Source organism: Tricharina praecox (assembly GCF_024521635.1).
Source record: "Tricharina praecox strain CBS 144465 chromosome Unknown BZA05scaffold_5, whole genome shotgun sequence".
NCBI lineage: Eukaryota > Fungi > Ascomycota > Pezizomycetes > Pezizales > Pyronemataceae > Tricharina > Tricharina praecox.
In genome coordinates, this window is record NW_026250407.1 from 1,472,949 (window position 1) to 1,498,399 (window position 25,451).

At 54.4% G+C, this 25,451-nt stretch overlaps 7 protein-coding genes across 7 annotated transcripts; 5 read left to right on the forward strand and 2 right to left on the reverse strand.

Annotated features, from left to right (window-relative positions):
• Positions 1 to 5,459: 5,459 nt before the first annotated feature.
• BZA05DRAFT_333358 (fungal-specific transcription factor domain-containing protein) lies at positions 5,460 to 7,555 on the forward strand (the record flags this gene model as incomplete). Its single annotated transcript, XM_051480682.1, has 2 exons — positions 5,460 to 5,801; positions 5,891 to 7,555. The coding sequence occupies 2 exons, from the start codon at positions 5,460 to 5,462 to the stop codon at positions 7,553 to 7,555; spliced, it is 2,007 nt and encodes a 668-aa protein (XP_051342292.1).
• A 207-nt stretch (positions 7,556 to 7,762) lies between these two features.
• BZA05DRAFT_225942 (uncharacterized protein) lies at positions 7,763 to 8,406 on the forward strand. Its single transcript, XM_051479763.1, has one exon. It carries the CDS (start codon positions 7,969 to 7,971, stop codon positions 8,299 to 8,301), a length of 333 nt encoding a protein of 110 aa, XP_051342293.1. The 5' UTR covers positions 7,763 to 7,968; the 3' UTR covers positions 8,302 to 8,406.
• Positions 8,407 to 9,153: 747 nt separating this feature from the next.
• On the reverse strand, positions 9,154 to 11,478 carry BZA05DRAFT_369811 (WD40-repeat-containing domain protein; the record flags this gene model as incomplete). The annotated part of the gene is made up of 4 exons (XM_051481634.1): positions 10,648 to 11,478; positions 9,766 to 10,590; positions 9,448 to 9,713; positions 9,154 to 9,384 (listed from the first exon to the last, which is right to left on the reverse strand). The coding sequence occupies exons 1-4, from the start codon at positions 11,390 to 11,392 to the stop codon at positions 9,154 to 9,156; spliced, it is 2,067 nt and encodes a 688-aa protein (XP_051342294.1). The 5' UTR covers positions 11,393 to 11,478.
• An 808-nt stretch (positions 11,479 to 12,286) lies between these two features.
• BZA05DRAFT_434494 (uncharacterized protein) lies at positions 12,287 to 12,750 on the forward strand. Its single transcript, XM_051486325.1, has 2 exons — positions 12,287 to 12,577; positions 12,667 to 12,750. The coding sequence occupies exons 1-2, from the start codon at positions 12,444 to 12,446 to the stop codon at positions 12,707 to 12,709; spliced, it is 177 nt and encodes a 58-aa protein (XP_051342295.1). The 5' UTR covers positions 12,287 to 12,443; the 3' UTR covers positions 12,710 to 12,750.
• A 5,239-nt stretch (positions 12,751 to 17,989) lies between these two features.
• On the forward strand, positions 17,990 to 20,198 carry BZA05DRAFT_226046 (major facilitator superfamily domain-containing protein). Its single transcript, XM_051479764.1, has 6 exons — positions 17,990 to 18,483; positions 18,541 to 18,897; positions 18,993 to 18,997; positions 19,053 to 19,417; positions 19,477 to 19,934; positions 20,003 to 20,198. The coding sequence occupies exons 1-6, from the start codon at positions 18,104 to 18,106 to the stop codon at positions 20,139 to 20,141; spliced, it is 1,704 nt and encodes a 567-aa protein (XP_051342296.1). The 5' UTR covers positions 17,990 to 18,103; the 3' UTR covers positions 20,142 to 20,198.
• A 789-nt stretch (positions 20,199 to 20,987) lies between these two features.
• On the forward strand, positions 20,988 to 21,650 carry BZA05DRAFT_226226 (Mss4-like protein). The gene is made up of 2 exons (XM_051479766.1): positions 20,988 to 21,466; positions 21,516 to 21,650. The coding sequence occupies exons 1-2, from the start codon at positions 21,108 to 21,110 to the stop codon at positions 21,625 to 21,627; spliced, it is 471 nt and encodes a 156-aa protein (XP_051342297.1). The 5' UTR covers positions 20,988 to 21,107; the 3' UTR covers positions 21,628 to 21,650.
• BZA05DRAFT_465239 (fungal-specific transcription factor domain-containing protein) lies at positions 21,650 to 24,759 on the reverse strand (the record flags this gene model as incomplete). The annotated part of the gene is made up of 7 exons (XM_051487752.1): positions 21,650 to 22,011; positions 22,072 to 22,275; positions 22,334 to 22,566; positions 22,623 to 23,018; positions 23,079 to 24,184; positions 24,244 to 24,343; positions 24,428 to 24,759. 7 exons carry the CDS (start codon positions 24,757 to 24,759, stop codon positions 21,827 to 21,829), a joined length of 2,556 nt encoding a protein of 851 aa, XP_051342298.1. The 3' UTR covers positions 21,650 to 21,826.
• Between the last annotated feature and the right edge of the window lie 692 nt (positions 24,760 to 25,451).

Here is a 25,451-nt window from a genome sequence, read left to right on the forward strand (position 1 = left end):
GCTGCACAGAGAGTTTCAGATGTCGGCACTCTATGTAGAGTAGGTACTCTGGCGATTCCAGCGTTGAGACAGGTTGCTTTTTTCTCTCTTTACCACGTCAAGGAGGGGGGAAAAGAATGCGGTATGTCCGGTGCGTCTGTCTGTATGTCTGTCCGTCCCGAGCGAGATGATCACGCCTTGCCGGAAGATCAGTGCTATGTATGGAGAAGTATGTGTGGTTTGCACCGCTGCCCCCATGGTATGTACTCTACTCTACTGCACAGTGAGTGCAGGGTGCCCTCAACAATTAAAAGCGTCCCCTTTTTTCCCGTTGTTCGGTAACTTTGGAACTTTACTGCATCGAAGTAGAGGGCTTCTGCAGTATCTACCCCAAGTATCTGTGTCTATGCTTATACCTGCTTTCCAGGAAGAGAGAGGACTTCCATCCATCCCTACCCCCATCTTTCCTTCCCTTAGCATAAGGATACGATGGATATCCATCTATGCTATGCCTATAGTGGGATCAGCCACTGCGACGGTCCGTTCAGTACTTGTTACTTGGGTACTGCATAGATGTTCTGTCTGTTCGAGGCCAGACATGAATACATCCTATGAGTTCCATGCCAGTCCCCCGGAACTTGGGAAGTCCTCCCTCGCTCGTCTTCCCGGGTGCTGGAGCTGCCGCAGGCAGGTAGGTCTTCCATCTGCTCCTGTTCCTGCTCCTGCTCCTGCGTGTTTCCTGCGTGCTCCTGCCCCCCATTCTCGCCTCTGTGCTCTGGCTATGTGTGTGCGAGTGTGTGTGAGCCTGCCTGCAGAAACGCAGAAACATTCTCGGGTCCGCAGTAGAAAATAATCGCCTTCCCTTCCGAAATCCATAGTCTGACTACTCTAGAGTCTATGTAGAGTATCTAGCATACGCTGGGGAAGGAAGAAAAGTGATGAAAAAGCAAAAGCAAAAATAAAAACACACACAACCCCAGCTCGACAGCAACCCCAGCTCGACACCCACCACTCTCACACACAGCACAGCACAGACGGAAACGAGAACGGCATAGCAAGCGAGAACCCCGGTGACTAGCATAGCAACCCCCCAAGTCTTTTTCGACTGCCACCTGCCTTGCTGCTGCCTGCCTCACCCCCCCACCCCCCGGTCCCAGCGAGCAGCACCAAGCAAAGCAGCAGCCCAGCCTAAGGGAAGGAATGTCAGAGAGGAGGAGGAGGAGCGACAGACAGACAGACAGAACGTCCAGAGAGAGCGATTCGACTGGCGGAAGGAAGGAAGAAGAGAAGGGGACTGATCCACCCCGAATTCCTTTTTTTTTCTTCTTCTTTTACTCCCTCACTCAATCCCGTCCCGATCCATCCAACCCATCCATCCAACCTATCCAACCAAACGGCTGCTGCGAGCAAAGGGTTGAACGAACGAGCGAACGATCGAGCGAACGGAAGAACGAACGAACGCACACCTCCTCCCCACGTCGTCACTGTTCCCCAAGCTCCGCCCACGCCCACACACCCACGCCTACCTCGCCGCCCGCCGCCGCCAATCCTCACACAGAGCGCCTCCAACCTCCGATCTCCACTCCCCCCTTCCCCTCCCCCGTGATAATTGAGTGATATCTACCCCACCGCGTTTCGTTTCTGTGTCCCTCCTTTCATCTCCGAAAAGCGAAAAGCGAGAGGAGAGAGGAGAAAATTGGTTTCCTCGGGAGAAACGAGTGCGATCGTGCACACACACACACACACGTTCCAACCGGGCACTCTTCGCTTCCGAAAGTATAGTCTCTTTGGTTCGACGCGGGGGGGAAGGGTTGCCTTGAATCCGACATCATCTGCGTGCCTGCGGGGGAGAATATCAGCGCTTCGACAAAGAGTGCACTACTCGCGAAAAGAAAAGTACCTGGATCATCACCCACCGACAGACCGGCCGACAGACAGACCGATACACCGATACACCAGACTGTGGTTGTGGAGGCTACTGGAGGAAGATTACATACTCCCAGCAGCAGCGCAGTTCCGTATCCTACGCTGTCCGGCGCGCTGACAAGTCCCCACGTCGCCAAATCTACCTCGAAAGAGAAAGAGAGAAAGAGAGAGAGCGCGCGGGAAAGAGAGAGGAGGAGGAGAGCGAGAGAGAGAAGAGGGATAGAGAGAGAGAGAGAGAGAGAGAGAGAGAGAGAGAGAGAGAGAGAGAGAGAGAGAGAGAGAGAGAGATAGAGGGTGGTGAGTAACTTGCCTTTCCTTCCTTACCGCCCATATCACCACCACCACCACCACCACCGTCCCCACTACCACCTCTACTACCACCACCTACCACCTACCACCACCACCACCAACACATACCACATTCCACATTCCACTACCACCATCACCACCACCACCCACCCCATTACCGTATCCCGCCCCTACTGCGGCGACGATCGAGAACCGCGACGCTGGGTCTAACCAACTAAACGAGTAGAGGCTACAGCCCGCTCGAAACATCTACAGACCAGCGACCGTCACCTTCTTGTCGTATTTACTCGCCAACATTTTAGCTCGTGGCCGCTCGGAACGACGCTTTCTCTTTTTGCACGTACTCCAGTCCGGACCCGTGTTCCAGCCTCTCAGCCGCTCCCAGGCAGTACCTAGAATTCCCCCCGAAGAGCCTCCCCACCCCAGCTTCTTGTACGCATCGGGGTCGCTGAGCATCCTATTGGGAACCCGTCAATGTATGACGCGCAAGGTTGCGACTTGGGCGCGCCATAAGATTAATCGGATTCTCCGTCTCCAGTACCCGTATTCCGTTGATACTACCACTACTACGCTCGGAAAAAAAAAACAGGGGCACCAGTGGGCTTGCTTTGACTCCGGACTTTCCCCCAACGTGGCAGCCTTGTGCTACTAGTGGCCTGAAGAAAACCTAAATTCTGGCCGGGATTTCTCCGATTTGTTATTATCACAGCTCTTCAAGACACACGCCCCGGCTCTGGTTGGACCGCCGTTGATAGGCCCGCAGTTGGCGGCGCAGGTTGTCCTTCCTTACCCCCGCCCCACCCACCCCCCCAATCCGCGACCTCGTCCCTTCGAATCAACTCATCGTCCTCACCTACCGTCCGATCTGAAAGCTTCCCTCCAATATATTTCAAAGGGTGCCGCTCCTCAATGTCTGAGGAGCACCACTACGGCACCCAGCAGGCTGCAGTACCCGATCACTACTCGATACAAGGTCCTCAACCACACGGGAGTGTTTACCACCCCGCCGTGCCGCCTCCACAACTACCGATCCACCAACCCCCATACGGATACCGTGAAGCTGGACCTGCGTACAACAACCACAACAACAATAACCATTCAAACATCAACACCACCACCACCACCACCACCACCACCCCCGACAACTGGACGATGAACGGAGTCGCCGGTGGTCACCATCCCTTCCCCGGCCCTGTGCCATCGGCTCCTCGCGGACACCCACAGAATGGCGGGCATCCGTGGCCCTACGGATCACAACCTCCCCCTCAGGAAGTCGTCCAACCTATACCACCATCACACTACCCCCAACCCGATCCGTGGAGTAGCAAATCGGCCACATCGTTCGTGAGATCTCAGACACAGGATGGCAGCTACTCGCACCCCCACAATTACAACCTTCACCAGACTTACGGTCGGCCTCACCACAATGCGCTGGAACCCAGTGCGGCACCTTCTCCCCCGAACCCATATCCTGCTTCTCCAAGGACACCAGGTTCGTCGGGTCAGACAATTAACGGCAGCAGCCTCCCCACGCCACAACCGTTCAGGCAGCCTAATCGTCCCCCATTAGGCAACTCTGCGGGATTGGTATCACCTGCCGAACAACATCGCCCTAAAATAGCGAGTTATGCCGAGTCGAATCAGTCGTCATCTTCGTCGCACTCTCTATTATCACGGCATCAAGGAAGAGGCAGCATGGTTTCTCCTCTCGGTCCCCCAGTAAGCACGAACGGCAGCCACCGGGGTTCCATGTCGTACAACAACGCTCACCGGAACACCGATGGCTATGTGTCACAACAGCAAGGCGGCGCCGATGATGACGGACGGGTGGCTGAACGGCTGGGTTCGACACCGGCAGCCTTGAGGAGCCATGGTAGTGAATACGACTCAGCCGACGATGAGAGACGGATCAAGCGGGAAAGAAATTCTTGCACGCCGAGCGTAAGCATGAGTCCGAGGATGGCTGCTCGGATGGATGGGAGCGACCGAAGTCCTTCCTACTCCGGTTCCATGAAGGACTCCAAGGGGAACGGGTTGGAACTGCCAAAGAAAAAGGGTCTGCCCATCTTCCAGGATCACAACGGTATTGAGTACTACGAGAATGAGCCTGTTCCGGCAGGCGTGGAAGTTCCGGCAGGATGGCAGATCGGGACGGGAAAGCAGACCAAAGGACTATTACTTCCCCGGGTGAAGGACGGGATCCAAGTAAATCCGGAATGGGGGTTTACCGCCGGAGGGAAAGCGCGGCAGCGGTTACCGCAGGCTTGCAGGAATTGCCGGGCGAAGAAGATACGTTGCGTGTAAGTGGATATACGATTGCGCAAATGCGGCACCGAGTGCGTGTAGGGGCTAATTATCGGTCCAGCGAGAGCGATCACGACGAAACAATATGTCAGCATTGCATGAAGATGAGGATAATATGCCAACGGTATGAAAAGTAAGTTCGAGCTGATGTGGAGCGGGTATCCCGTGCTGATGTCTACAGGGACGATGACAAGAAGAAGAAGCGAGGCAGCAGTTCCCAGGACTACATAAAATCCGAGAATGGTGGCGAGCGGTCGGTATCCATCACATCCGATTCGATGGACATGATGATGCAGGCACCTGGGAAAAGTGGCTCGAAGAAGCGGAAATCGGAGGACAGTCCCAACGGGATCAAGAAGCTCAACCGGGGACCTATCTCGAGGGCTAACTCGATGGTTGGGGATCATGTCAATACGGCCCTCGCGAATGCTTCACCGTCGTCCCGGCGGCAGGAAATACATAGTGCCCCACTCCTCGATGATGAAAGGCCGCCGCTATTCCCAATGAACCCTATGGATGCTGCCGCTGTTGGACACGAAAATGGAGATTCCCGGGTGAAATATGTGAGGGCACTGCGGGAAAACTATGTTTCTTCGCGGCCACAGGAAATGCACGGACATCATCATCGGAGCAGCTCAATGTCGGATGCCTCTCCGCTTTCCTACGCATCGCAATCGCCGGTCGTCACGCCCGTCCCGAGCTTGACCATAACGAGCGGAGGCGGCTACGCTGATCACGGCTATCCGGATTCCCGTCAACGCGCAATGAGTAGCTCGACACCTGTGACGCCGATGTCGGCAGTTCCTCGCCCGATGGGAGAAGATTCCAGAAACCACTGCCTGCCTGGACCGGACATACTTCAGCACCTCATGGAGGCTTACTTTGCCAACATCTACTCTCAGACGTACGCTTTCTTACACAAAAGCACATTCATGGCGAACATGAGCACGCATTCGCCGGTGCTGCTATTCTCCATGTGCGCGGTTGCGGCTCGATTTTCGAAACTTAAAGACTGCGAGCGGGAGTGGGAAGAGAAAGCGCGGGAGCTGATTCTGCAGAACTACGATAATTATTCGTTGGAACTGGTCCAGAGCATGGTGCATATGGGATTACACGATTTCGGCAGCAACAACGGCACTAAAGCATGGATGTTTGCTGGAATGGCTGTACGGATGGGGGCAGCGCTAAACATGAATCTTGAAAACAGGAAAAATGAGAAGGGAAAGGATGCGATCGTTCGGGAGTGTACGAGGCGTACCTACTGGTCCTACTACCTGATGGATGTTAGTGTTTCACTTCTCCTCCCCTCCAAAAAAAAAAAAAAAAAAAAAAAAGGTCGGCCAGACCGCTAACAAGACTATTCCTCTTTTAGAGATTCAACAGCTACGGAGTTGCTCGGCCTTTCCTTACGCAAGATCACGATTGCCACATACAGCTTCCTTGCAACCAGCCATCGTTTGACCAGGGCAAATATGTCCTTACAGAGCATCTTCTCGGAGCGAATCCCTACAATCGAGACGTCGGTACCAAGTACATGGGTGCGATGGCCTACCTTGTCCGGGTGGTTGGAATATGGGGAAATATCCTCAAGCAGATTCACCTTTCTGGGTTTCAGACATACTCACAGGACGAGACAAAGAGCAAGGCGCCAAACGAATTCAATCACTTTATCGAAAAGCTGGAGAACTGGAGGAAGACATTACCACCAGGACTTGAGTACTCGAACGAGAATCTGGCTGGCCAAATCAGGGTAGGCACCACCGGGGCATTCGTAACGATGCACGTCATGTGGCATAGCGCTATGGCTTACGTCCATCGCTATGTTCGAACCGTTGGAGTGCCCCACGACTTCATCAAACATAACATCTCGGGCGCCGTCGTGGTGGAGAGCATTCGAAAAGCCTTCGTCCATGCTGATGCCGTGCTACAAATCATGTTTCACGTTCGGCAACAGAGAGATGTGGCCAGGGCTAACAACGAGCCTCCCGTCACCGTCAATGCACCTTTCCTCGGCCAGGCGATATCCGATGCCTGCAACATCACCGTCATTCGAGCGTTGGAGGTTCGTGGTGAGCCCGGAGGAGCAACCGAACAGAGGCGGAGAGTCTGGGTGGGGCTGGATTGGCTCAAGGAGCTTCGGCGTTATTGGAAGCCGATCGAAGGGATGTACCAGAAGCTCAAGAAGAAGTGCAAGAACCTCGAAAAGAGTGTATCTCAGCCACCCGGGCACATGGTGCCCACCCCGGAATCCAGTGTTGATTCGGGTCTACAGCCCGGTTCTGCGTATCCCGTCGATCCGGACAACTACACCGCCGAGCCCACATTCACCTCTGGTGGCATGAACCCACAAATGGACTTTGCGCAGTTTACCGATTTCCTCGCGACGGGCAACATTCCGTTTACCTACTATGGCGTAGCCTTCGCAGCCGATACTTCGCAGTACCATCTATCGGAATACGCACGAAACGAAGGCGGCTTCCCGGATCTATACCCGTACACCGACTCTCACCCCGAGTCCGTCAGTGCTCCCTACGACTTCGACATACCCGCCAATACGATGATTGGCGGCGTGGTGGATATAATGCCGATGCAGATCGACCAATCGGGCTCGGCGGCACCGCCGACAGGCTCTTTCGACATAGCCAACAACCAGGAGGACGATGGATCGGACAACAGCGACAACGAGGACGACGAAGACCAAACCGGCGCACACAGGGAACGGGACGAAAAGGGAAACATCAACGCCATGTACTTTGATCCCGCGGCGGTGAGGGACGGAACGTTGCAGGACTCATCGTCGGATACATCAGGCCATAGCCGTAGGCAGAGCTATGCCGCCGTCACGAAGGCAGAGAGCAACCCGATGGATCTCTTCCACCTCATCAACCCGGAGAACATGGACGGGATCACGGCGAGTCTGCAGAATCGACAAAACAACCGGGACGAGTTTACTGGGCCCGGCGGCGCTGCGGCGCCCGACAACAACGAGTTTGCCGGCCAACCGAATCTGGACAACAGCGGCACGGGGGCACAGTGAACCTGAGGATGGAGGTGGAGGATGTGGTTATGGGGTTTTCTTTATTTTCTTTATTTTCTTTATACATCACAAAAGGGATACCACGCTGCTTTTTGTATTGTTTTGTTGGGGGGTCGGAATACGGGGGGGCGGGTACACGGAGTTTTGTGATTTTGATTTTGATTAGTTTTTTTTTTTTTGGTTGCTGTTGTTTCTTTCTGCCGGACGGTGGAGTTTCTGCCCTTTTTTCCTTTTTCTTGTTCTTTTTCTTTTGGCATCATCATCATCATATCATAAGTATCAAGCCTACTTAAGCATGCGTCGGTCATTGTGCTTTCACAGTTTTTTTCTTCTTCTTTTCTTCTTCTTTTCTTCTTCCCCTTTTCATCTTTTTTTTTGGCAAAGGCGAGTTGAGTTTAGTTTCTCGATGAAATATGATATCCATAGCGCGCACACTGGGGGTATGGGGGTCTGGATGTAGGATGCTTCTTGATTTTTGTTTTATTTATTCTTCTTCTTCGATGATATCCAAATCTTATTCTGTTTCTGTTTTTGTTCTGTTTGGTTCTATTCTGCTTGGTTCTGTTCTGTTGTGTGCGGGTGTTTTGTTGTTCGTTTGTTGTGAGGCTTTTCAGTTTAATTTCTATTCACTCTACTTACTTCTTAGTTCTTACTTCTTTTCTTCTACTGTTCTTTTTCGTATACCTACACACGATCGTATATCTAGTTTTTTTCTTCTCCTTTTTAGTTTGGAGGTTTTTGGGTAGGAAAGGTGTGGGTGATGTGGGTGATGTACCGTGTACGAGCTATGGTTGTGGTTGTGGATTGGTTGTGGATTGGACACGACGGTGGGGCGCGGGGAGCGGGGGGGGATTGGGATGGGGGGGGGGGGGGGGGGGGGATGGGGAAAGGAAAGGAAAGGGAATCGAATCGAACACGGAGTTTTTCGCCTTGCTCTTTATGAATAACTTTGTGGCTTGATGGCTTGATGGTGCGAGTGAGTGAGGTGAGTGAGGATCATTTCATCTGTCTGGCCTATTTAGATACAGACCCAGATAAGACACAGGCGATTGGCCTAGGCGATTGGTCCAAGAGACGCGATGGAACTGGAGTTCCAGATCGATACGGTACATTAGAGTTGGTCTGTATCTACATGGTGAGTATGCCCGCGGCATCGATGGTCGCTGGTGAGCGCACGAAACACACAGTATCACTCACTCCATCCATCCACCCGCCTGAAGAATATCTGAAAACAACCCGTGCCATTGCCATTGCTATTCCCTATGCCATTCCTTATGCCGTTCCTTATGCTCTAAAACAGTTTTTTTCCGTCGCTCCGTCGTCCTCCGTCACTCAACCCAATGGGCCGACTACAAACAAACAATCACATCGCATCGCAAAACAAAACAAAACACTCCGGGCCGTGTTTCGTGACTCGTCAACCCAATGAGCCGACTACAAACAATCAATCGCAAAACACTCCGTGCCATTACCCCCCTCAAACGCCGCAAACAAATGAGTAAGAAAAAAAAAGCACACACTGCACACACTGCACTATCGATCCGGTAGGTAGGTAGGTAGGTAGACGGATGTGTGTGTGGGTGGGTGGGTGGGTGTGGCTAACGAATCGTCTCCTCACCATCGCCCTCAATGCCCTCAAGGCCCTCCAGGATAGCGCTGCCCCCGAGGACGCCCTGTTTCTGCATGACGACCCTTCTGTCAGCGCCCCAAATCTCATGGAAGCGCACAGTCTCATCGCTCGCGGCAACGACGATGCAGCCCTCAGGATGGCGGCTCTGCTTCCTCTTTGGTTTCCTGGCACCCCCCAGCTGGCGAAGCAGGCGGTCGGCCTCGTCGGAGTCGTCGTCAGAGTCGCTCTCGTCGTCGGCTCGCGCTCTACTTCCTTCCGACACGTGGGGACCTCCTGGGTATGCGACCGCGTATAAGGCGCGCATGTCCTCCTGCCATGGGACCTGCACGACTTGTTGGCATTGCGGCCAGGAGTACACGACGATGCGCACCGCGTGGTCCGGGTTGGCGTAGCCCAGCGTCGCGGCGATCTCACGGTGGTTGGTCGACCAGAGGAGGGAGGTGACTTGCGCGGCTACGTTGATCGTGCTGAGGGTGGCGCCTGAGCCCGTGTGGAAGAAGTGGATGCAACGATCGTTACTGCCGCCGCCTGGAAGTTGTTAGTGAGCGAGTGATGTGGATGTGGGGGGCTGGATACGTACCAGTTGCGAGGAGGGACTTTTGCCAGGGACAGAATGCGATGGCTTTGACAGCGGCGCTATGCTGCCAGCGATGTTTGTCACCGCCATAGATCGTCATCTGGGCATTGGGCTCAAGATATCCATGCTGGTTCCTGGTGCCTTCCATCTCCGTGGTCGTGAATAGAAAGGCGACGTTGTCATTTCCACCGGTGACGAACTGGCTTCCGTCCACGTTCCACGCGAGTCCGCAGATCTGTTGGCTGTGCACGATGATACGGCGCATCAAGATCATGGTCGCATTAGGCGGATGAAGGTGCATATCGTGGTCCCATCTGCCCCATTCCACCTTGTAGAGGAACACATTTCCGACTTCGTCTCCAACGAGCAGGTCTTCGGTAAAACCCACGCCGGGTCCCAAAACGACCGGCAGGTTATCTTTGCGCTGGCGGGGAGAAACCCTCGGCTTCCAAGCCAGGCACGCAATGCTAGACGTGTGCAGCTGGTTAAGCCTTGGACGCAGTTCGCTGGGAGACCACAGGGTGAGCGAGCCATTGATGCGGCCGATCGCAAGAATGTCGTTGTTTGCCTGCTCGCATGAGAACGCCAACGATGTTACGTGTGCATTCGACCAATGCGCCAATGGTCGAGCTCCAGTGTCTTCCTCCCAACTGTACACGTCGCTGTGAAGGCCCACTGCGAGAGAATGGGAGGCCGCGCTGTAAGCTATCAGACTACAGTAGTAGTCGTCCCTAAGACCGGGAGCATCCAGAACACGGAACGGAGTAGTCGGGACGATACGGCGATGCTTCTTGCTTGCAGAGGGAGGCTTCGGGAATCCGTCATCGTCTGCAGCAGGATTAGCAATCCAACACATCCGGTACAATTTTCAGCAGAATTACTTACCTAGTCCGATCACCGAGTCCCACAGTCTGATGTTTGAGCTGCCGAAGCCGGGGTTTCCAGGCAGACCGCCCCGATGAATTATGCCCGTGGCATCATGCTCGTACACGCCATTGAATCTCAGGACCTTACGGTTTCGGTCAACTCCAAGAGCAGCGGAGATCCTCAACGCAAGCTCCTCCTTTTCCTTCTCTGGATTTCTTCTATTGTCCAGGATTCCACCATTGATCTCACGTCCCCTCTGTCTCTGCGGCGGCGCCGTAGGGTCCACCGGACTGCTGTGTCCCAATCCGATCCCGAAGACACCGATAGTGCCAGTGGAGAGCCTCCTGTTCAACGGACTACCTCTCGCAGCCTCAACACGGGCACGCTCGATGGCCGACGTATCCGGTGACATACTACGCTGTTGGTTACCGGTGGTGTCGGGAATGTGGCGGCGGAGAAGCCGCGCCTCTGGGGAAAGGTTCTCGGCAGGGGCACCCATCCGGAAGCTGTGACGGCTTGTGGTAGAGGGTATGAAGCGGTCGGGCGTTCTGTGCGAATTGCGAGACGGGGAATGTCTTGCTAAGGGTGAGCCGACGGGGAGGGTGAGTCGCATCGAGGCTAGTATCTGCGAGGGAGACGGAGAATCGCCGAAGGGCGAGGTCGTACCGTCATGGCGAACACGAGATGTTGGCGTTCTGGGAGGGCCGCCATCAGATGTGTCGTTATCGATGGTGCCTCCACCATCTGGAGGTCTAGTTGTCATCGTATCCGTATTCTCTAGGGTGGCTTGAAATGGTGAGGATGGTCGTGTTGTGTTGGTGTTGGCGGCGGTGGTGGTGGTGGTAGTGGTGGTGGTGGTAGTGGTGATGGTGGTGGTGGTGGTTAAATTGAATGTATGCACCGGACGAAAACAGGAAGGACAGGGGAGGTTGAGCAGAAGGTGCTGAGTGGGTACTTGTTCGTACAGAGTTGGCGAGAGACAGGCGGTGGGGTGTGTGTTCTTGATGGTAGTTTTCGACCGATTAGTCGTGTGATGGAGCATGTGATTTTGGTGGTAGTTTTTCGACCGATTAGTAGTTTTTTCGACCGATTAGTCGTGGCAGAGGGTTGCATGAGGAGGTTGAGCGGAGAGTGCTGCGTGAGCACTTGTTCGTACGGAGTTGGTGAGAGACGGGCGGCGGGATGTGTGAATTTGGTGGTAGTTTTTTTTCCGAACGATTAGTCGTGACGGAGGTTGTGTTACGGCTTAGAATACACCAACTGGGCATGGGATGCAGCTATGCGAAGCTGGAGAGCTACAGTTATGTAAGCTTGAAATCCAAGATGAGTACAACAGCAAACAAGCAATTGCTTGTAGCAGAGCCTTTACGGTGGTTGCACTGGAATATCTTCCGTCTCTACAATCATACGATACGGTATGCACGATGCACCGACTGTTGTCTGTTACCTGATTGACTGTGCGAGTACCTGCACCTGCAATGTAGACGACCCCCCATCCATCGCCTCGACGTAACTCAGTAAGTGCGTGCCCGCCGGTTGATCCATCCGCATATCGACTGGTGTCACGCAGAGGAGACATGTGTTTCGTCCCCTTCCGTTACCAGAGTTTCCCTGCCTTCCACTCTGGCGTGTACTGGTACCTAGTTCCTTGGCGTGTGCGGGGATAGGGAGATGCGGGGATGCGGTCTCAGTACCGGCTGCACTAGGCCGCACCCGCTTTCTTCCCCCACTTTCTTATAAATAGCTCCTTTATCCCCCCTCCCCGCTCTCTCTCTTCCATCTCTCCCCCATCTATCTCCTCAACACAGATATCAATGTCAAGGCAAAAACTCAGCGAAAGCTGGTGGGCAGTCGGCAGCCAATACTGGGACACGTCGGGCTCCGTACGTCCCTCCGCGGCCACCACCGACTGCCTCAACATCTACATCAACGTCCGACAAGCCCCTCAGTAGTTATCCACCTTCAACGAACCCAGCGGCCACTGGCTAGCTCCACGAGGGCAGTTATACTAAAGCAATTACTAATTAAACAAAAAAGGGGGGCAGTTATACGCTGGCTCAGCCGCGGCACGACGCGATGATGTTCCCGGCAACAGGCCAGGCATCGCACCCCCCCCCCCCTGCGGGCGGAATTATTTCCCCCGCACTGTCGAGCCCCATCTGTCATGCTGGCAAGCTCCAGCCGACTGATGTAAGTTGCCACTTGGTATCACTGCTGCGGCTTATATAGCTAACCAACAATCAGGGGCTCGCGGTCACGCAGTGAGTGGATCTGCCCAGTTTGCGTGGACATCTGCAATTGCGGGACCAGCAGGAAGAGGGGGGGGGGAGTTTCCTCCATACCTTCGGGGAGGTAAGTTGCCACTTGGTATCACTTCTGCGGCTTCTGTGGCTAACCAATCATCAGGTGAGAAACTGGATCGGACGAATCGCAGAGTTGGGAGAGTCTATCACTGGGCTACTCAGATCCAACTCCGGCGAAGTGAAGTTCACGGTCATCGAAGTGCCGCCTCACTTCGAACCAAAGAAGCAAGCAAGCCTGGATGTGCTCTTGCAGAACGTTTTCCCTGAGAGGGATATGGAGTCTCTGAAGCTTGGACTCAGAGCGGAATTCATAGCCATCTTCAAGTCGTACCTGGCTGGCAAGGCCGTTCCGCGCATGCGGAACATTGGAAAGAGGTAGACTCGGGTTTAGTTCTGCCATCACGAGGTGCCAGACTGTAATCCAGAGTATCGCGTGGGATGTCACTGATGGGATGTACCCATCGGTCGACTCGACAGGCTGGGGTAAATTGACGGCTATTAACTGGTCGGCTTGGGAGACCGACTTCGTCGGAAAGCGCATTGCGAGGCCACTCTCGCATGTCTTCGCAACTGCAGCGATGAATTCGTCGATCTTTGCAACGATCAACCTTTCAAAGTGCTTGTCGCGGATATACGGGTACGTGTGGGGAGTGAGATGGCCCGTTTCATTACACATGATTACTGACTTTACTCTGGCAGCGCACATCGAATATCATTCTAGGATGTACTCATCGATCGACCCGAAAGGCTGGGATAAATTGACGGCTGCGAACTGGTCGGCTTGGGAGACTGACTTCGTCGGAAAAGAACATTGAGTTTGCCTGGGCATCTGATATTTAATGGTGGATGGCAATTGGCCGATGGTGATGGACTTGGATTTTTTTTTGTTGAGTTACATAGTAATTGCTTGCAACCTAAATAAATCATGGCAATATATGTGCACACTCCGGTTCCACGCCACTGTGACCTGTCCAACCCGACTTTCATCAAGCGGCCCGATGTAGCTTTCCCTGCCCTCTGGCCTGGCCTGTCCTAGCAACGGAGACGCACCCACGCAACCAAGCACGAGCCCGCTGGTTGATCCATCCGCTTATCGTCTGCGATTCACTACCCTGTAGATAGAACCCGCCTAACTGTCCTGCCCTGCCACAGTGCTCTTGAATATGTACCTACCGTACTGTTTGTTGAAATATATAGATGAACGACAGAGATAATTGAATTGATACTGAAAAAACCTATCATCAGCGGCGAAAGCTCTCTTTATATACAAGACTGAGGGTGTTAGAATATCTAAGGACGACGGAGGTGGGGAAGAAAACCTTGACGGCAGTAGAGGAGGCCGAACAGGACTGCCGGCAGGGCACTGTGTGTGTAGTTAGTGCGGATACTGAGCGTAGTCATGGCAGGTTCGTAGCGGAGTAGGCGGGAAACGAGCGTGGTGGTGTTTTGTTTTGGTAGGCAGCGGCGCAAAGGCCGCATGCGACAATCGATTGATGTTCTCTCTCTCACCTTATTCGTGCAAACGTCGACGGCCGGCCACAGTTTGACACTGTTACCTACCCTTCTTCAGCGTGTGCGGGGATGCGGGATGCGGTATGCGGGGGTGCGGGGGTGCGGGGGTGCGGGGGTGCGGGGGTGCGGGGGTGCGGTCTCAGTACCGGCCGCACTAAGCCGTCCCCGCTTTCTTCCCCCTCTTTCTTATTAAATAGCTCCTTTATCCCCTCCCCACTCTCTCCCCCATCTCTCTCCTCAAAACAGACATCAACATCAACGCCCACATCAACGTCCGATAAACCTCGCAGTAGGTACATATCCACCTTCAACGAACCCAGCGGCCACTGGCCAGCCCCACGAGGGCAGTTATACGCCGCCGCGGCGCGACGCGATGATGTTCCCAGCAACTGGCTGGGAATCGTACCCCCCCTGCGGAACGAATTATTTCCCCCGCCCTGTCGAGCCCCATCTATCATGCTGGCTTCTGGATGGGGATTCGACCGTCAGATTTCACCAATGCATCGGCAAGATACTGACAAAACTAGAAGAGATTCTGGAGGTGATACCAGCGTAGACTACTGGGGAGAGAACCCCGGATCAACGTGATACGGCACACATAGAGGTATAGGATCTTCTATGGCATGCCGATCGTTTGATGGGAATCCTGGCAGACCTCAGCTGGAGAAGTGTGACGTTTCTACGTCACATCAACCATCCGAGTATTAGTGGTTGGCTGAGACAGAAAGCGGGAGAAACGACCGCCACACCGGCAATGCGGGTATGTACTCTACTGTCTCTTTGTTTCAACTTTTTGGATTATGAAAGAATGTACCTAACTTCGAACATTCAGAACGTACGAGACTATCTAGAGCCGCGGCACGACGCGATGACTTTTCCCGGTAACAGGACGGGCATCGCACCCCCTGCGGGCGGAATTATTTCCCCCGCCCTGGCGTGCCCCATGTGTCCTGCTGGCAAGGCCCAGCATACGTAAGTTGCCACTTCACCGAACACGACGCGGGACATGCATCTAATACATTGGGCTCTATACAGACAACGGCAAAAAAACGTCGGAGAGGCGGCAAGGAAGGCATAACGAGCTGGTGACTGCCTCCCCCTAGGGGAGGGGGGAGAAAACATTCGCGGGCGGGGTTCGGGTTTGGAGTTTGCGGCGTTAAGTGAAGCAAATTCCTTTTACCAGGCAGGTCACCGGCTACCGCCGAACTCGACGAGGGACATGCATCTAATACATCAGGCTCTATACAGACAGCGGAACGAGGAAGCGTCACGGAGGCAATGGCAAGGGCTGTGCCATTAAGGGAGGTTAAATGAGGATGTGAAGGAGGGCTTAATGATATTCTTCATGTGCGGGGTCCGAATTCGGCGTTCAGTGTAAAAAATTCCATGAGTTCTGCGTTTGTTCTTTTAAATCAGTCTCCAAGCTGGCGAGGTGGTGGTGCCGCCCATTTGTCCGCCTTCTCCTTTCCAGGGACGCCTTTATGTGCCGGGCACCATCATATCTCAATGGTGATCTCGGCCCTCGGGCTCCCTTTGGCGGAGTTTAGCAATGTGTTTCCGTGTCTGGATGGTGTACTTCTGGCCGGGGCCAAGGGCATCGTGGGTCATCCTCCTAATCGTGTACTTAGATGGTGACTCTACTGAGGTTGTGCCGCCTACCAACGGCTGCTTCCAGTACTCGGGCGATGGCTGTGCATTCCGCATCATAAGCCTCCTGTTGGGGTCCCATGTGGACCTTGTTTCCCTTCCATTGAGTGCAGTAGCACCGGACAACGGCGTAGCCAGCTGCTTTGGAGTTGGTCTGAGATCGGTCTGTGTGCATTGAGAACCCTGATGGTTGTAACTTGTGGGCCCACTGTGTGCGCTCTGGCTGAGAGTTCCTCTTCCATGGTTACCGTGCAGTCAAGTGCTTCAGCTTCGTCCAAAAGCACTGTCTCCTTCCTTGTTGCAGGGAATCTCCAGCTCTCCCGCCTAGATGGCCATTTGGGCGGGTTCCCGCCATCTGGTAAAGATGACCGCCTCTGTTTTGCCGTAGTCAAATCTGATGCCATTGTTGGCCGCCGGGGACCAGGCGCCACCCGCTCTCCTCACTGTCACGAAAAATGATCCGAGTGACCGGCTGTGCCCGAATATTCGACGAGCACTATTCGAACGTAGCTCGACCACAATGCGTGTAACTCCCTCAACGGCACGTTTCAATCGCCGCAGCCGTCTCTTTGGATCAATTCTAGATCTTTGAACTCCAGTGAATGGTAACTAACTGGGCTCGGTTTGCATCGGCTCGATAGATAAGCTTACACTACCGCGCGCACCGGCCGTAATCACCCGTGCGATAGATACGCCTCACGCGTGTATCCACCTGGCACCCACCAGGAACAACGCCGACGCGATCGCACGTGAGCCCTGGGGAAAAAAGGGCCGGCCCGAGGCGTGCTCTGTAGTTAAGTTAACTTTTTTTGGCACTCGTTCGTATGTAGCTTCGGTTATAACCGGCTGATCACCGTTCGAACACGCTTAGGTGAGATGGCGCCAGATGGTTTGGCTAACGCGGTGGGTGGTTGTGCCGCGCCAGTAGATACGAGAGGGCATCGAAGTATTTGGGTCTGCTGTTTGCGACGATGTGCCAGTGTGGCACCGTCCGGCGAGGCCGCGTCGGAGGGTTTCTTTCGGGGAGCTCGAAGTCGATGTCGATGTCTCTGACTCTCTGAATCTCTGACCGGCACCCAAGTACTATATCACTCTTGTTTTGTATATGCGGTTTCTACTGGTAAATTCCGTTAATTCCGAACACCTCGATCTTGGGATACATACCGCTGCTATTCCAGAAAAAAGAACCCAAGGATTCTATATTCTAATCTAGGTGAGGCAAACCGGTAGTTAGACTCTAATCCCGATAGTCCCGAGTCAACGACTTCACTTTAAGCATGCGGGATTGGACGTTCGTGAGGCTTGAGGTCGATCGAAGACTCACATGGATGTATGTATTGTACATGCCATTTCCAATCCGCGGCGCAACTTAAAGCCTCTGCCGGATAGCCGGATTTTAGCGAGTTCGCAGGGGGGTTTTTGCACGGCCATGCAGATGGCAGGTGGGGTAGGTGTGTATCTATGTTGAGGATTGCTAAATCGACAACGGCGAATCACCGTCGAATAGGTATCGCCAGTCCATGGTCGGTCCTGCAAATTTCGAGAAGGAGGGAAAGAGCTGCTCGTTCCAGCTTCCTTCCTGCAGAACAAGCAAATATCATCCGTCCGAGAGAGCAGAATTCCCTGTCTTGGGATCTTCATGTCCGTCGAACCCCAGGCCAAGGCACTGGCATCATGTACTCGTATCGCGGTGGTGGTGGTGGTCCTTGCAGCTGGCCCATGCCAGTGATCATAGCTTGCGAGAAACTAACTACCGGGGCGCGCGCGCGCGGCCCGGGCATTAGTGTTTTTCCTCAAGTCAGTCAGAACTTACCGGCTCCTGCCCAGTGGCCCCCGCCCGCGCCGCAAAGGTATAATAAGCAGGCTTCTCCTCCGAGGTTGTTGGGTTTTGGGTTGGTTGGCTGCAGCACGCAACTTGAAGTTTAAGCTCCTCGCCACTATACGTTTGTTTCTGTCGTTTCGCCCGGAGAATTTGCCATCGACGGACGTGAATCGTTACGACGGGGAATACCATGGAGAAATCGGAGTCGGACTTGGGCTCGTCGTACGCCGTGAGCGAAAAGGATGCCGAGTCTGCTAGGGAGAGCGCCGCACATCGGGATATTGCGCCTGGTCATCACCGCCGCGACGATGCTTCAGGCTACGACGAGGCCATCGTTAGAGTCACCAGTACTGAGCTCGACGATCCGGAAAAACTGGAGGCTTCGGCACACCTGGGACTGGGCGCATCGAGGACTGTGTCGACGACTAGGACGACAAAGGATCTTGCGGCAGTGATTGGTACATCGTTCGAAGTCAAGTGGAGCGAAGGGGATCCAGAAAATCCAATGAACTGGACACTGGCGAAGAGAGGATACATTCTGGTGGTGGTTTCGCTGCAGACATTGATTGTGTAAGTGGGCACCGAAGACATGGTACTTTTCACCGCTGATGTCCCGTGGCGATGCAGCATCTTCTACTCGACATCCTACGTATCCGGCGCGCCAGGAATGAGGGCGGAATTTGGGATCACGTCCGACACAACTATGATTCTTGGCATGACGACATATCTTCTCGGCCTTGCGAGCGGGCCGATGCTTCTGGCACCGCTTTCCGAGCTGTACGGCCGCCGGATCATATATCTCGTCTCACTGTTCCTCTACTTCCTCTTTGTGATTCCCAGCTGTGTGGCTACAAATTTCCACACCATTTTAATCGTCCGGTTTTTCGGCGCGGTTGCTGGTTCGGTCACAATTGCAAATGCTCCGGGGAGTCTGGGTGATATCTTTCCGGAGGAATACCGGCCCCTCGCCTTCAGCGTGTTTTGGTATGTACTCATCCTACTCCATCCTCCATTGTGCCTACTCGTGGTGGAGTGTGCCGGGGAATGAATATGTCGCTAATCAACCTCTGGTCAAAAAGTTTAGGTACGACAGACAAGATCCTTCTCCAGATTACTCATTACTAAACGATTGTGAACAGCACCCATGAACGGCCCGGTTCTCGGCCCGATTATCGGCGGCTTCGTCTACCAAAACCTTGGCTGGCGCTGGAACAACTGGCTTGTCCTAATCGCTGCCGGTTTGTTTGGCCTGATGGGGTTCACCCACCCGGAGACGTATGCACCGGAGCTGCTCCGACGCCGCGCAGCAAAACTCCGCAAGGAGACCGGAGATGAGCGATACATGTCGAGATTCTGCTTTAAGGACGGCGAGGGCGATCCCGCACATCTAATCAAGCTGAACCTGAAGCGGCCGGTGACCATGCTCGTCACCGAGCCGATGTGCATCTTCTGGGCGCTCTACGTCGGCGCCATCTACGCCGTTCTGTACATGTGTTTCACCGCTGTTCGTACCCCCCACCCATATGTACCTTCCCGATCGCGGACGACTAACGCCTTGTGTAGTACCCCATAGTCTTCTCGGAGATCCGCGGGTGGGGTCCCGGCATCTCGGGCCTAGCCTTCACGGGAATGGGTCTGGGCACGATCCTCGCGGTGGTTTCCGAGCCGCTCAGCCGCAAGATCTACAACATGCACAGCATCGACCCGGACACGGGGAAGCGCCCACCGGAGGCGCGGATCCTCGTCGTGGCCATCGCCGCAGTCATCATCCCCCTCGCCATGTTCTGGTTCGCGTGGACTTGCGTTCCCGTCAGCATTCACCCTGTCTGGCCTATCCTCAGCGGCGTACCTTACGGCCTCGGGAATACTTACGTCTTCCTGCACTCAAATAACTATCTCGTCACGAGCTACGATGTATACGCCGCCAGCGCAGTCGCCGGAAATGCAGTCGTTAGAAGCATCCTGGGCGGTATCATGCCGCTGTTTGCGCCCATCATGTATCGAAAAATGGGCCCGAATTGGTATTGCACTCCCCCTCCCCCCGGGCTACACTCCACCCATAGGAAGTAATGCTGATGGCGAAAAACAGGGCTGCCACCACCGTGGCCTTCATCGCTGTGGGATTGATCCCCATTCCGTGGGCCTTCTACAAGTGGGGCAAAACCATCCGGCTAAGAAGTCCGATACTGCAGAAGCTGCAGAGGGAGAGGGAGGAGAGGGGGGAGTAAGAAGACGCTGCACCATATTACTGGAGTTTTTTTTTGGAGGCTATTTTTTCTGGATATGTATCATGTATGGCGGAAAGAAAGAAAAAAGTATCGGGCTTGGATGGGGGATTAATATTAATGGGAGGAGAGTCTGGAGTCTGGAAATCTGGGAAACATGCACATATGTACTAGATATATGTACAGTTCGGGCCGTCCGTGCGAGCTTGACCCCGGCGTGCAAACCATATCGTATTTATATACTGGTGAGAGCTCAATACCCAGTTATATGTGGCCGACATGTGTCCGCGCCCGTGACAGACATTCGTCGGAATCTCCTAGTTAGGCCAAACCACGCCCGCCCGTCCGTCCGTCCGTCCGTCCGGCCCCCAAGGCGTGGGGTACATACGCACCAGCGCCCAAACCCCGACGTTCTCGCAAGCAATCGCCGCCGCCAGCACTGCCTGACTATATACCTTATGGTACCGATACGGGTAACCTACATAGGTACCGAATTTTACCTAGGTACCGACGTTTACCCAGGTACCGACCGGAGCCGGCGCGATCACCCGGGTGTATCATACGACTCCCGAGTGACACCGGGACGCAGCGGAGGGTATCCGCCTGCCTTGACTACCGGTACCCCGGCACCCTCCCGCCGCCCCGCCGCCCCCGTGGAAATGCCTAGATATCAGCCGCTGTTGATGTAGCTAGCGTAGTGCGGGGCACATCGCTCTAGTTAGCGGACGCCGGGCGGGAGATGGCGGAACTCTTCCGCAGGCCACGCACGATCAACGGTGCAGTGAGATAGGGCCGGAGATGGGGATGGGGAGATGGGGATGGGGATATGTGGATGGAGGTGGGGGATGGGGTGAGGTGGTGTGAGGATCGTATGGTGCAGCAGCAGTGTGGGGTATATCTACAAGACCTCGCCGCGCTGCACAGATCCCGCCCCACAGCTCTCCACCCAACCTGCGACTGTGAGGAAAGATGTCCGACGCTACCACCACCGCCGCCACCGCCGCGCCGACAACGGGCACCTGCCTCTGCGGCGCGATCACGCTCACGATCCCTGCGGCCGCAGTGCCGCTCAAGAGCATGTCATGCTACTGCACCCACTGCGCGAAGAACGCGGGCGGGCCGTACCAGACGAACGCGATGTTCGCTACGACCGACATCTCCGTTTCCGATCCGCAGGGGCAGTTGCGGACGTACAGCATTTTGGACACGTTCTCTGGAAAGCCCAAGGAGAAGGCGTTCTGTGGGACCTGTGGCTGCACTTTCTATACCCGCCCTGGACACCATGAGGGGAAGATGACGGTAGTTAAGACGGGGATTTTGGATGCTGGGTGAGTAAACCGCGAAGGGTTGTGAGGGATGTGCTGATGCGTCACATAGAGCGATCGCGAGTTTTCAGCCCAAGGTGGAGCTGTACGCGCGAGATCGGCCGCAGTTTTGTCAGGCGCTGGAAGGGACGAAGCAGTTTGATACGATGCCGATGACCCATTAGGAGGAGCAATCGAGATGGACTAGGAGGGACTACAAGGAGGGGAGTCTATGTACACAAAGAGGTATCTTCTGATAACCCAAAGAAAAAACGATCAAGCAAAAAGAGAACCCAAGGGTGTTCGCCAAAAATAAAACCCAATATTTCCCCTGCACCATTGCTGTCGCGGAAGGGAAAATCAAATGCGAGAATTAAAACAAGGTTAGGGAATTTGATCTGGAGTATTCCAGAGTGGATGCTCCATGAACCAATCAAAGTTGACATCGGCGCCCCACACCGCCCCCCGGTTGCTATTGAACAGCAACAGCGGATCATCGGGCGTGTCACCACCTCCTTCGCAAGGGATTTCGGCTTCTCCATCGGCTTGTTCTCCGGCGTCTTGCTGACCTGAGACAGAACACGAGTTAGCTGGATGGATGGGATGCAGCACGGTTGCATGTAGCTTACCTTCGTCGGAAGCGGAGATAATCTGGTCGTGAAACACTTCCAGTGTAGCCAAGCACCGCTTCGCTGATTCATACCCGTCTTCCAGGCTTCGAAGGATCGCAATGCACTTCTTCCATGACACCTCGAGGGAATCGTAATCAAGTTCGGTCTCCAGAGCAGGGCAGAGTTTTGCGGCGAGAAGTACGGTTGCTGCTGTATACAGATCTGCGGTGGACGTGTCAGTGCCATGGTCAGGTAGCAAAGATCTGGTTAGAATACGAACAGAAGATATAGTACCACCAGGCCGGCACTGCTCCGCTTAGTAGATTGTCGTCAATTAGGCTGATTGCTTCCTGTGCTGCTTCTACACAAGAAACGGAGCACTTCATTGCTAGTGAAGCCTCGAGCAACGATGTCGGGTGCAGCCGCTTGGATTTCTGGTCGTGATAGGCTTGTGAGTCCTGGACCAGATTGATGAGGATAGGTCGGAACAGCAAAATTCGGATGTTCAGGTATCTGCATCAAAGTGAGTTTTACAGCACAATGGGTCTGTGGCCGGGAGGTATAATCACCTGGCGTGTAAAACATTTGCTTGCCTAGTTTGGCAGGAATCCCGAATAATCGGTTCGGCCTCTGGATCCACAAAATGCAGGCGGAGAGCTGCTGGTAGCTCCAGCTGGAAATCAAGGAGCATCCGGTCCAACCGGAGGAGTGACTGGTAGTAATCGTCGGGCCGCGGTTTCTCGTTCCGACTACCAGATGTATCATAAAATATTGACAGTATTTCACCGAGTATTTCGTACAATTTGAGGGTATGGATGAAGAAGGTTGTCCGAGCATACACGCCCTCCGGTTGTTCACAGTACGCATTATCGTTGGTCAAGTATTCATCGTCAATCGCCATAGGCAATGTGACTTGAGAACGGAGCGAAACCATGCTTGGCCGACCAAAAGTCATGCTAACTATACTATCGGAGAATTAGAAGGTTGGAATGAGGTTGTCTGGATACATGACTCGCCCTACTCACCGGTCGAGAAGAATACATCCATGCCATGCTCTTCTCCAGATCTCCCTCTCCACGTTGTTCTTCCTCTTCGCGCTGGTTGAGTCCAGATGCAATCCTAGCCCTTGTGCCACGCGGATCGCTAGCCCGGCAACATTCCAACATCGGTTCGGATACTTTGTCGACTGCAAAAACTGACCCATGAGGAGCAACGCCTGCACGAGCTGAATAGACCCGCACCCTAGGATGTCGACATGCAGCAAAAGCCTAGATCTTTTGAAGAACACGTCCGCGGATGAATCACGCCGCGCCGGTGCGATATTTGACGAGAACTGACAGCCGAATGCGAAGACACAATTTAGGATACATCGGAACAACCTTCCCGGAGGCTTGCTTTCGTACGAACCAAATAGCGCGTCATCGTTCGAACCCGGGAAGGCTGAGTTTGTCCACAGCTGGTTGTAGGTCTGCATAAATGTAGGACGATGAAGATATGGGTATAGCGAATCGACCCATGTCCAGTAGCACTCAAGCAGGTGGTCGGCGATGCGTCGTGGCGGGAGGATAAAGTCTTCCAAGTCCTCCAGGAATCCATCGTCGTTCCTAGGTTTTCTTTCCCAGGCCGATTCAAAACCTGGCGCCGGAGTGCAAAAGCTAAGCTCCTCTGGTGACTTGGAACATGTTTTCTTCTTGTCAACCGTCTGTTTGATTTGCTTCATGAAAGAGACCGCTGATGAGCTCCCGAAAAAACTCTCGTTCTCGTCTCCATCTACTCCATCTCCCCCGCTTGACGATGTCGCCCCCATCGCATCAGCTCGAGCTTTAGGTGGGAGACCAGCCGTAACGGAAAACCGTCGTTCCCGAGGTTCTTCAACTGTAACGTCCAGTTCCTTCGAGTGAGCAGGTGCGAATTCTGCACCTTCTGGTGTGCCACTATACAAGAGATGACTTCCAGGCTGGGGAATCGAAGCGCTAGGGAGGGGGCCAGTGTCCATTCTGTTCAGACCCATGTCTGCCCCAAGGGTGTAGTTCCGGGGCGGTTGTTGTTGGTTTAGTTGCGGTGGTATTGGATGCGGCATTGTGTCGTAGCGGTGGTAGCTGAGTGAGTGATTCTCAGTGTCGGTCGTCGCCTGGGGGAAAACGTTACGATTGCTCAAAACCTGCACTTCGTCCCGGACAATGAACGTACCATGTCCCCATTATACGCCTCCATGACCGACACGTTCGGCTGCGCATGGCCAGCATTGCCTTCCAAAGACCGTATCCGCGCTTCCAGTTCCTCGATGTAACTACGTAAATTCGCACCAGTCAACATTCGAGTTCCGCGTCCCGCCGTCGGATCGCAGACGAAATCAACCTCATTGCCCACATACCTTTGCGACACAGCCGGTCTATTCGGATCGTTCTGATACACACACTTCTCGGGGCTCCTTCCTTTGCGTGTACACGGGCCGCACGGTTTCGCGCCGTCGCACCTTGATTTCCGCTGGCGGCATTCGTCGCACGCCGTGGCCACCTTCCTCCGTTTCGGCCGCGGCTCGCTGCTCTGGCTATCGATTCCATCCGTAGTGTGCGACTGGCCGTGGGTTTCGGACGTTGCGCGTGGGCGTCGCGGATTCGAGCCGCCAGATGAGCCCGTCGTGGACGTGGGCGACGGTACTGTCGCTGGCTGCTGCGGGCCGTGTGCTGGCTCGGTGGAATTCATAGCGAGGGCGTATTTCGACGGTGGTCGTGGTGTTGGTGGTGGTGGTAAGTAACAGGTGGTCGTACGCCGCCACGATGCCTGCACTTTGGTTCGGTGCAGGGAACATGGTCACGACAAGGCCATTGCAAAGGAAGGGAGGGAGGGACGGAGGAGATCTGGGTTATCTAAGTACTAAGCACGATGAGGTTTGGGGTGGGACGCTGGGTGGGTGCAGTGATTCGCAGGACTGTCCACTAGCCGGATGTTCGGCTAACCGCAATGACAAACCCCGCAACGCAACGGGCACCTCCAGCGCGGGAAGGAGGGTTGCAACAAACGGGGCATGTAAGCGAACGCTTGGATCGGAGAGGTCCGACGGCCCCATACGGACCTGCGGCACCAGGGACCGCGCGGACTGGCATTCGGTTCGTGATCACTTTCCTTCATCTAGTCACCCCGATCAACTCCAGCATAACCCCGGCTGGGAGAGTCTCGCTTTGCCATGTATGCATCGGCCTTTAAGGGCCAACTCGGCCCCGCGGATTATTCAGCATATGCCGGCGCAAGTCGCCGACACTAGCAATAGAGTGGTCTCCACAACGTTATGGATCGCCCCGCGGCTGCTGGGGATCATCCTGGCCTCGGGAGGGAAAAGGAACCCTTGCGTTCGGGAGGCCAGTTGCCATACCATCTGCATACAAAACTGCAATCGA

Excerpts from the sequence above, each read along its gene's own strand:
- BZA05DRAFT_226226 (XM_051479766.1), top strand. The coding sequence starts at position 21,108 with ATGTCCGACGCTACCACCACCGCCGCCACCGCCGCGCCGACAACGGGC. Across the intron at positions 21,467-21,515 it reads ACGGGGATTTTGGATGCTGG|AGCGATCGCGAGTTTTCAGC; the intron begins GTGAGTAAACCG and ends TGCGTCACATAG.
- BZA05DRAFT_434494 (XM_051486325.1), top strand. The coding sequence starts at position 12,444 with ATGTCAAGGCAAAAACTCAGCGAAAGCTGGTGGGCAGTCGGCAGCCAA. Across the intron at positions 12,578-12,666 it reads AACGTCCGACAAGCCCCTCA|GGGGGCAGTTATACGCTGGC; the intron begins GTAGTTATCCAC and ends TAAACAAAAAAG.
- BZA05DRAFT_226046 (XM_051479764.1), top strand. The coding sequence starts at position 18,104 with ATGGAGAAATCGGAGTCGGACTTGGGCTCGTCGTACGCCGTGAGCGAA. Across the intron at positions 19,418-19,476 it reads TGTACATGTGTTTCACCGCT|TACCCCATAGTCTTCTCGGA; the intron begins GTTCGTACCCCC and ends CGCCTTGTGTAG. Across the intron at positions 19,935-20,002 it reads CGAAAAATGGGCCCGAATTG|GGCTGCCACCACCGTGGCCT; the intron begins GTATTGCACTCC and ends GGCGAAAAACAG.
- BZA05DRAFT_225942 (XM_051479763.1), top strand. The coding sequence starts at position 7,969 with ATGATATCCATAGCGCGCACACTGGGGGTATGGGGGTCTGGATGTAGG.